At 40.7% G+C, this 10617-nt stretch overlaps 1 protein-coding gene across 1 annotated transcript in view; it reads right to left on the reverse strand.

Moving 5' to 3' along the window:
• LOC117636974 (diacylglycerol kinase 6-like) overlaps positions 1-10333 on the reverse strand; it is a 16692-nt gene extending 6359 nt beyond the window's left edge. The window contains exon 1 of the mRNA XM_034371699.1: positions 10175-10333. Coding sequence (XP_034227590.1) covers positions 10175-10333 — 159 coding nt within the window. The remainder of the gene's footprint in view (positions 1-10174) is intronic.
• Between the last annotated feature and the right edge of the window lie 284 nt (positions 10334-10617).

The following is a 10617-nucleotide window of genomic DNA, read 5'->3' on the forward strand; positions in this document are numbered from 1 at the left end:
GGAGGTCGGTCAGGTCTTGACGGCGACACGGAGGCGGACCCATAGGTACCCACGGCGGAGATCGGCTCGGCCTGTGGTGGCCGGGCAGTCGCCTGGAAGTCGAACGGGCGCAAGGCATGGGTGCGACGCGAGGGAGAGAGAGGGAAGAGAGAGAAGTGACGGGAGAGAGAGAGAGAGAGAGAGAGAGGGGTATAAAAATCTGACTTTTTGGCCAAATTACCATTTTGCCCTTCGCGATTTTTAGACCATATCTTCTTCGTTACGGCTCCGATTCGGGTCTACTCCGTGTCTACGAACTCATTTCGCCGCGCTCTACGCAATGGCGTAAGCGGAATTCCCAAATTCTTTCTCGATTAAAAAGTCAAATTTTCCCCATTAAAATATGCGAGGGCAAACTTGTCTTTTTGCTAAAAGATATTTTCCTTACTTTTTAGATATTTTCTTTCTTTTTAGATATTTTGTTTTGGGTTCTTACAATCTACCCCCCTTATAAAAATTTCGTCCTCGAAATTTACATCCCTATCATTCGAAGAGGGGAAAGATTGCTCCGGTATCTGCAACTCAGGTTATTACACTACATAAATCACTGAAAGCTCATCACTTTCCCTCCCAAACTCTGAACTGCTTGTTTTCTGTACATTCTGTAATCTTATTTGGTCTGATTCAGCTAGGATTTGGCTCCCTTGCTTGTTTAACTTTCACTACGCCTTATTTAGGCGATAAATATTGAAGAACACCCAACTGAATATTCTTCTTCTAGTATTTGCATAACTTCTTGCCAATCTTGGTTACTTGAATCGTTTTCTGCTTAATCCAATCAGGTTCTTTATTTCCTACAATGCTTCCAGATTTCCATGAACCTTACTTAACATTCCATCTTTATACTTGGGTGATCCATACTATGTCTCGTGTGAGACAAAAACATCTAATCCGAGGAAGTCTAACAACTGTCACTTAGAGCATACTCTCGGACCAGAGTAATTTCACTCAAATCATTCTGAAACTGTAGTAGATTATGTCTCAATAACCTTTCCACAATTTGAGTTATTTTCTTACGCTGGTCATCTGTCTAGAGTGAATTGCAGTATTAAACTATAATCAAGGCTCAAAAGCTTCTTTTAACTGAGTCCAACTGAACATAACCTGGATTTCTTGATCTAAACCGTATGGACTGGTATTCCATAACGTCTCAAAACCTTATCTGTGAAAATTCTTACCAATTTGTTCAGATTATACTTGGTTCTCATCTGCAGAACATATACAGGCTTACTAAATCGATTTGTAATTTCTACACTCCACCCTGCTTTCTCTATGTCCAAGAAGGCTGAACACGAAAATCCATCGTAAGTTCTTCCTGCTTCCTTTCAGAACTCGAAAACGATCGTAAGAATCATGTTGCTTCCTGCTGACAAGTTCTACTATTCCTTTCATCATAAGAAACTCCTGGAAAGATTTTCATTTTGAACCTCTGCTTTTCATGTCACAAATCCAACCTTTTACTCGTAAGGATCAAATCAAGATCCTAGAATTAGTCTGTCATTATTCGAGTTCTTTAGTACTAATTTTCCTTGATAAGTCATTAACAGTGTTTCCTGATTATTCGTATCCAACTCAACTTTTTATCCTATTAGCACTGATAATCTATCTCCTTCGGAGATAAACCACTTCTTTCTGAGAATTTCATATTCAGGGTATCTATAATCCTCTGACCATTTCTCCGTCTTAAGTTTTCTTCCTCCTGTATCAAGAAATTTGGTAACCTCTCGTGATCTGTGAGGATTTTGCATATGTCTTCATAAAAGACGGCCACCAACATTACTAAGCCAGACCTTACTTCAACCTGTTCCCAATCATGAATAGTATGCTTCGATTTATGCTTCTTCCGTTGTTGAGATACATAAACACTTACTCTAGCATCTACATAAACCTCAGTTCTTACGACAAATAATTTTGTAGCATACCAAGTTCTCCCTAACCTCCTGCAGTGCTGAAATCGAGGTAGTGATTGGCCTGCTCTTTAAGTTTAACATCCTTCTCTTCTCATTGATCTGACCCTACCAATTTAACTTCTTTCTTTTCTAAAAGATGAACAGTGTCGCCATGGTGAATAACTTTTCTGTAGGGCGACAGTAAGAATCGACTTACCTAGAAAACCCTGTATCTTTGTAGCACTGATTGGTCGTAACTAAATTTACTACTGCTTCAATCCTTGAGATTCAACAAACTACTTTTACCGCAATTAGGTGTTCCAAGAACTCATCCTGTCCAACCAACATCCACACTTACTGATCTTGGCATAAAGTTACTACCTTCTCAAAGTCCATCACCCAACGTTTAAATACCTCACCTGTACCTTCTGTTTCTTAAAATTATCCTCACAAATTATCTAGTTACGCGATCCCGAAGCGATCTCAATATTGCTCAACCATCCTATTCAAGGGAGGTCTAAAATACAACTGGTATATTCTTTAATTCTTTATATTATTACTAGGAACTCAAGTACTCATATCTTATTCAACCCGCTGCTTTAAGTACATAGTCCTTTCTAATTCGTTACTGGAAATATCCAAGTCTCAAATCACTTGTTAGGAAATCTCTTAACACTCCTTAGCTTATCAAACTAATTCCATAAACGCCTATTTTCGTACTGAAATCTTATCCAGCTACCCTGAGTCCATATATAGCTTCATGATGACATCTCCTTCCTTAAATGAGAGAAACACTAAGCTGCCTGATCCTCCTGGCTATCAGTTCCGGCAATTCCATCCTTAGCTTCTACAACTTATTGGTGTCATTCTATATTTCACCCGAGAAATAAGCTCCATTCCTGGAATGAGCTCAAGAATAAACCCAATCTCCCAATGAAAGATAACTCAACGACATGGTATCTGATCAAATCAGTTCACCTCTAAGATAACATCCAGTCAACCAAGCCGGAGAGGAATTCAATCCGTAACTGCAGTAAATAATGCTCATACTTCCTGCGGAGACATGTTATATTGTCTATCGGCGGGCTTAAAACTGTCATCACATCCCCTCGGCTAACTGCCTCCTCAACTAGCCACACCAATCTGGGCCCACCGCTAAACAGAGCCTCCATAGACTGTGGGGTTTCCTATGATTTACCTTGCTTACTTGTTTTACTGCCGCAATGGTCTTTTTATACTAAGGGAGCAGCGGAAATCCCTTTTGAAAGGTCTAGACTGTCCATAATGTTATCCTTCAGCAGGGCTCCTCTAGCAGAGCCCAGATTCATACCTATTACACCTGGCACATTAGGGCGCCTTCTCCTGTTAGGGTATGACAACAATTGTCTTTCAATACTCCTGGCTATACTAGTCCCGGAACGATTTTCAATACTACTACCCTGACTAATACCTTCACTGGGACTAGATCCAGGTCGGCAGTCTCCATACTTACGGCCATTCGATGACCGGAAACTGTGATCACTACTGTTGATACCTTCCTTAAACTATTCCTGACTAAGGTTACCTATTTCCAAATACTGTGCAGAAAGTGCACCTTATGATCTGCTCATTACCTGACTGGGACAGACATCACCACAGCACCAAAATTGACTAACTACTAACTGATCACCATACCTTGAATAAAGGCTTTTAACATTATCGCAACCTGGTACTACCTCTTACTTCCACAATCTCTATTATTAGAACCAGTACGTGAAACCTTTTTCTCATATTTGGGTTCAACCATTATCCTCAATTCTGCTAAAGAAAACTCCTGCATTCATACCTTCTGTAGACTTATAGATAGGACTGACTATCGCATCCTACTCTGAAATATTTGTTCAATACGAGTCAAAGAATTCTATTATCGTTCTTAATCAAATCCCATCAATACTCTACTCCTTCGTGGAATAGCCAGAACCTCCCAATCTACTTTACTCCTTCATTTTAATCCTCTTTTACTACTAGGAACCACTATTATTTCCAATTATACTCTCACTCCTTTTTCCTTGGTCCACCTATCTCACGGGTGGGCTTTTTGGCTATTCAATCTCTATTAAAGTTAAAATTAATGGCTCCAAGGTCTACTATACGTTAGGATTTCCTTGTCTACTAAGTACCGTAAGGACGGCTCTTGCCAAGCCTCTTACAAAGTTTTCTCTACCGTTTCAGACAACGGTGCAGTTCCTATCTGACTGGGAATCTCATCCCCTTACATCGGGAGTTCTGTCTAAGTTTCCTACGGATACCACCACCATTTGGGCCCGACTCGAAGGAAAAATCGGGGTGCACAAGGTGCGAAGTCTACAGGAAGTATAAACCTATGCTCTGATACCAAATTGACAGGACCCGACCCAATTTCCTCTTTGAAATTCGGGCCAAGCCCTGTGCGTGTCCGACACCTGGCGAATGTCGGGCACAAAAAACCTTTTTACCCTTCTCGCTTTAAACTCTCCCTTAGACTTCTGCCGAAAATTCGGCAGAGTCTCCCCTGTATTTTGACCAAACCCAATATTTTCCACCTGTTAAACAATCAATTAAATTCACACCAACTGCCAGAATTTTTCAGATAACAGATCTCAACTCCTATTTTTCAACTTCAACTATATATCAGAGCATTTGTCTAAGTTTCAGGGTTTTAAGGATTTTCTATAAAACTCTACCTTACTGGATGACGCGGAAGCTTTGATTGGCCCGGTGGTGGATCCGGCGCACTTCTATGGCCTGGGAGCGAAAAACAGGTTGAAAATGTGAGTGGACAAAAATAAGGTTCTTAGAAATAACTTTATAACCATAATAACCCCCATTGTAAAATAGTTAAATAAAACTGAATACGTACTCTCCATATAACGCATACTAAATTCAAGGCATTCTATATAAATCACATTCAAGTTCAAAAAGTTTCGCACAAAAGCACTGAAATCAAAGCTTGCATAAAATACTGAAATCAAACTTGTATAAAAGCTCTGTACTCAAACCTTGCATAACTGAATAAATATATATAAAGGTATCCATGCCTGAAAAAAATTAGAGAAGCTGATATAAAATAACTGAAAATCATAATTAAATAAAGAAAACTCAAAATCTTTGAAAATACCACCAAATTGTACCCCTGTCTTAACCGTCAATTCCCTGGCAGGTCTCGGGTGTCACGCAGGCTACCCGAGCCGCAAACTGGCGAAATCAGGGGACTATGATCAGCCTGTCCCGCCGGCAGATTCCTCGATGACACCAAGTCCGCTCGAGTCGCTCTGGCAGGATACAGGGGACCGTAGTCACCCTGATCCGCAATCCTGGCAGGTCTCGGGGACAAAAAGTCAGCCGAGCCGCAATCCTGGCAGGTCTCGGGACACCAAGTCTGCCGAGCCGCAAATCCCGGCACTCACGGTCCGAGCGTCCCCGAAACTCGTGAGGCAAAGTCAAGTGCACTGACATAAACTGAAATCGGACTGGATGTCCGTAGACACCGGTCCAACTGTGGGTAATCACCAAAGAAAATGGGTACGAGGTGGGTTTAAAATAAATTCCTTTAGAAAAATTGGAATAATAAATGAAATCTCAAGTTGTGCCGCTATTTCATCTGTCATAAGCCTCAAACTCTTTTTCCTATAACTCTTTAGCATGTGTACGTAAGCCGCACAAAACTATGGAACTATTTCTGTACTAATCATGCTCGGAAATATAATAAAGCTTACTCAAGATCAATAAAGAAATTTATTCAAATAAACTCATTTATAAAAACTTATTTATATAAAATCAATATAAAATCATATATGAAATCTATTTATAAAAATCATCTATATAACTCATTTATATAAAGTCATTCATGAAAGAAAGTCCACTCACAGATGGTCCGAGCTAATTGGACCCTTCGAAGGTCCCTCCTGCGGGTCGACTGGACCTCTGGTGCCTGATTATCCATGAATAATAAATTAATAAACTGCTGAATAAAAAGAATTTAAATTAAACACCCTGCCCCCGGCTCCTAGAAATACGTGCATCTCATCCCAAGTTACTCCTATGCCCACATTAGCCCTTTCAGACACTTGGACCAGTTTTGGAAAGTCCAACGCTCAGCTAAGCGATAAACTGCCAGATCGGCCGACCCGGGATCCCGTGGTTCCACGATCTCCGATGGCTAATCTGGGCTTCCCTGAAGGTTCCTTACAGAGAGGGAACCATGATCTGCGAGTTTGGTCCAAAACGGACGGTCGGATTGGCCAAAATCGCGTTATCGTTTAAAATCCAAACCCTAGCCCCAGGGTTCACGATTTCGGAGTATCCGGGACTCCGATTCGCAATCCGTCGAATCCTACACGATCATGAGGTCATGTAGACTGACATATCCGAAATCCAGCCCGATCCGATTATTTGACGACACTGCACCCACGGATCGCGCGATATGGAAAATCCGTTCGGGGCTTAAACGGACTCTGAATCGAGATCCGTGAAATCCTACGCGCTTGTGACGACACGAGGGTCACAAAACTGCACAGAATTACTTCACCACCCTCGCCCACGTGCCCCAGCACGCGCGGGTAGATTTTGGTGTCTTAAGGGATTTCGGGTGGCCGAAAAATCTAGGAACCAAGACTCCAAACTCCTACCGTAGGTAAAACACCCCATTTTGAGTCACTTTTGTTCTTGGGCATACCCCAAAAAGTGACCAGAAACAATAGTTGTTGGCGGCTGAAGTTTTGGCCAGAATTCAAGTCGAAAATTGATCGCTTTAGAGCTTAAATCGATCGAAACCCATACATCCATCAGCTAGAACGTGAAAAATAGCTGAGAAACCACACCTTACTCGATCGATTTGGTGGAGAATTGAAGGAGAAATTAAAGCTGGAAGTTCGGGTGGATTCGGACGAACATCCGTCGGAAAACATCCGGGCGGCCCAAGGGTGGAGGTCGGTCAGGTTTTGACAGCGAGAGGGAGGCGGACTCGATGGTACCCACGGCGGAAATAAGCTCGGCCTGTGGTGGCTTTTTGGCCAAATTACCATTTTGCCATTCGCGGTATTTAGACCATATCTTCTTCGTTACAGCTCGGATTCGGGTCTACTCCGTGTCTACGAACTCGTTTCGCCACGCTCTACGCAATGGCGTAAGCGAAATTCTCAAATTCTTCATCGATTAAAAAGTCAAAATTTTTCCCATTAAAATATGCGAGGGCAAACTTGTCTTTTTGCTAAAAGATATTTTCCTTACTTTTTTAGATATTTTCTTTCTTTTTAGATATTTTGTTTTGGGTTATTACAATCTACCCCCTTATAAAAATTTCGTCCTCGAAATTTACGTCTGTTAGTCTAAGCGGGGGTATCTGCAACTCAGGTTACTACACTGCATAAATCACTGAAAGCTCCTCACTTTCCCTTCCAAACTCTGAACTGCTTGTTTTCTACACATTCTATAATCTTATTGGGCCCGGTACAGCTAGGATTTGGCTCCCTGGCTTCTTTAAATCTCATTTCACCTTCTTCAGGCGATAAATATCGAGAATACTTATCTGAAGATCCTTCTTCTAGTATCTGCATAACTTCTTGCCAATCCTGGTTACTTGAGTCTTTTTCTGCTTAATCCAATAAGATTATTTATTTCTTTCTACACTTTCAGATTTCAATAAATCTTGCTTAACATACTTGGATGGTCCATACTATGTCTCGTATAGAGCAGCAATTGGAAACATTTCAGTTATAGATACCAATAGAAAATCTTAGATTTGTAATCCGAGGAAATCCGACAACTGTTACTTAAGGCCTACTCTCAAACCAGCATTTTTTTTTTCACCCCAAGCATTCTGAAACTGTAGTAGACTATGTCTCAATGACCTTTCCACAATTTGAGTCAGTTTCTTAAGTTGGTCATCTGTCTAGAGTGCATTACGGTATTAAACTGAAATCAAGGCCCAAAAGCTTCTTTTAGCTGAGTCCAACTGGAACATAATCTGGATTTTTAATTCTGTACCGTATGGACTGGTATTCCATAGCGTCGTAAAACCCTATCTATGAAAATTCTTACCAATTTGTTCAGACTATACTTGGTTCTCACCTGCGGAACATATACAGACTTACTAAATCGATTCGTGATTTTCTACACTCCACCCTGCCTCCTCTATGTTCAAGGAGGCTGAACACAAAATCCATCGTAAGTTCCTCCTGCTTCCTTTCAGAACTCGAAGGTAATTGCAAGAACCTTGCTGATTCTTGTTGCGGGGCTATTCCTTGCTGCTAAGTTCTATCATTCCTTTCATCATAAGAAGTTCCTTGAAGATCTCTATTTTGAACCTTTGCTTTTCATGTCATATAATTCAACCTTTTACTTGTAGAAATCAAATCAAGATCCTGAAATTAACTTGTAAATATTCGAGTTCATTAGTACTGATTTTCCTTGACAAGTCATTAACAGTACTTTCTGATTATTCGTATCCAACTCAACTTTTTGTCTCACTATCACTGATAATCTATCTCCTTCAGAGATAAGCCACTTCTTCTTGAGAATTCTATACTGAGTGTATCTATATCCTCTTACCATTTTCTCCATCTCAAGTTTTCTTCCTCCTATATAAAGAAATTCGGTAACCTCTTGTGATCTGTAAGGATTTTGCATATTTCTTCATAAAGGACGGCCACCAACCTTACTAAGCCAGACTTTACTGTGACCCGTTCCAAATCATGAATAGTATGCTTCGATTTATGCTTCTTCCGTTGTTGAGGTACATAAGCACTTACTCTACCATACTGCATCTACACAAACCTCAGTTCTTATGGCAAATAATACTGTAGCATACCAAATTCTCCCTATCCTCCTGTAGTGCTGAAATCGAAGTAGTGGTTGGCCTGCTCTTAAGTTTAACATCCTCCTCTTCTCACTGATCTGACCACACCAATTTAACTTCTTTCTTTTCTAAAGGATGAACAGCGTCGCCATGGTGGATAACCTTTCTACAGGGCGACAGTAAGAATCGACTTACCTAGAAAATCCTGTATCTCAGTAGCACTGATTGGTCGTAACTAAATTTGCTACTGCTTCAATCTTTGAGGATCAACAAAATACTTTTAACCGAAATTATGTGTTCCAAGAAACTCACTCTTTCCATCCAACATACACACTTCTGAGCTTGGCATAGAGTTACTATCTTCTCAAAGTCCACCACCCAAAGTTCAAATACTCCTCATGTGCCTTCTGTTTCTTCGAATACACTCAAAGGTTATTTAGCTACGTGATCATGAGGCGATCTCTCTACCGCCCAGACATTCTATTCACAGGGGGGTCCAAACTACTACTGGCACATCCCTTAATTCTCTATAGTATGACCAGAAACTCACAGTACCCATACCTTATTCTCTAATTCATTACTGGAATTATCTAGGCCTCATACTGTTTGTTAGAAAATCCCTTAGCATTCCTTACTTATTAAACAAGTCCTTACTGTGAAATTATGAACTTCAATCTCTGCATTATGATTTTGGCCGGCTGCCTTAAGTCCAAGTACAACTTCATGCTAATATCTCATTCCTTAAATAACTTTAGAACACTTCAATGAAGAAAATCTTAAGCTAAATGATCCTCTTCACGATTAATTCCTGCAATTAAGTCTTTAACTCTTTCAACTTACTGGTGTCATTTTATACTTTATCCGAGAAATAAGTTCCATTCCTAGAGCGGGCTCAAGAATAAACTTGATCTCCTGATGAAAGGTAACTCTGCGATATAGTATCTGATCAAATCAGTTCAACCCTAAGATAACATCCAGTCAACCATGCCGGAGAGGAATTCAATCCGTAACTGCAGTAAATAATGCTCATACTTCCTACTGAGTTGGGTTATACTATCTATCTGCAGGTTTAAAATTGTTACTACATCCTTTCGGCTGACTGCTTCCTCAACCATCCATACTGATCTGGGTCCATCGCTAAATAGAGCTCCCATCAACTGTGGTATTTCCTGTAACTTACCTTGCATACTTGTTTTGCTGTAGTAATGGTCTTTTTATACTCAGGGAACAGCGAAAATCCTTTGTGAAAGGTCTAAACTGTCCATAATATTATCCTTCAGTAGTACTCCTCTAGCAGGGCCCGGATTTATGCCTACCACACCTGGCATATTAGGGCACCTTCTCCTGTTAGGGTATGACAACAATTGTCTTTCGATACTCCTGGCTATACTAGTCCCGGAACGATTTCCAATACTACTACCCTGTCTGGTACCTTCACTGGAACTAGATCCAGGTCGGCAGCCTCCATACCTATGGCCATTCGATGACCGGAAACTGTGATCACTACTGTAGTATCTCTCTTAAACTCTTCTTGATTAATGTTACCTTTTTCCAAATACTGTGCACAAAGTGCACCCCATGGTCTGCCCATTATTTGGCTGGGGCAGAAATCACCACGGCACCAAAATTGACTAACTATTAACTGATCACAATACCTTGAATGGAGGCTTTTAGCCTTATCACAACTAGGTACTACCTCTTACTTCCCAGTCTCTATGAGTAGAAAACCATACGTAAAATCTTTTTCTCATATTCTGATCCAGTCATTATCCTCTATTCTGCTGCAAAAACTGCTGCATTCACACCTTCTGTAGACTTGTAGATAAGACTGACTATCACATCCGGCTCTGAAATGCTTGTCCAATACGAGTCAAA

The sequence above is a fragment of the Prunus dulcis genome, chromosome 8, assembly GCF_902201215.1.
Source record: "Prunus dulcis chromosome 8, ALMONDv2, whole genome shotgun sequence".
NCBI classification, from domain to species: domain Eukaryota; kingdom Viridiplantae; phylum Streptophyta; class Magnoliopsida; order Rosales; family Rosaceae; genus Prunus; species Prunus dulcis.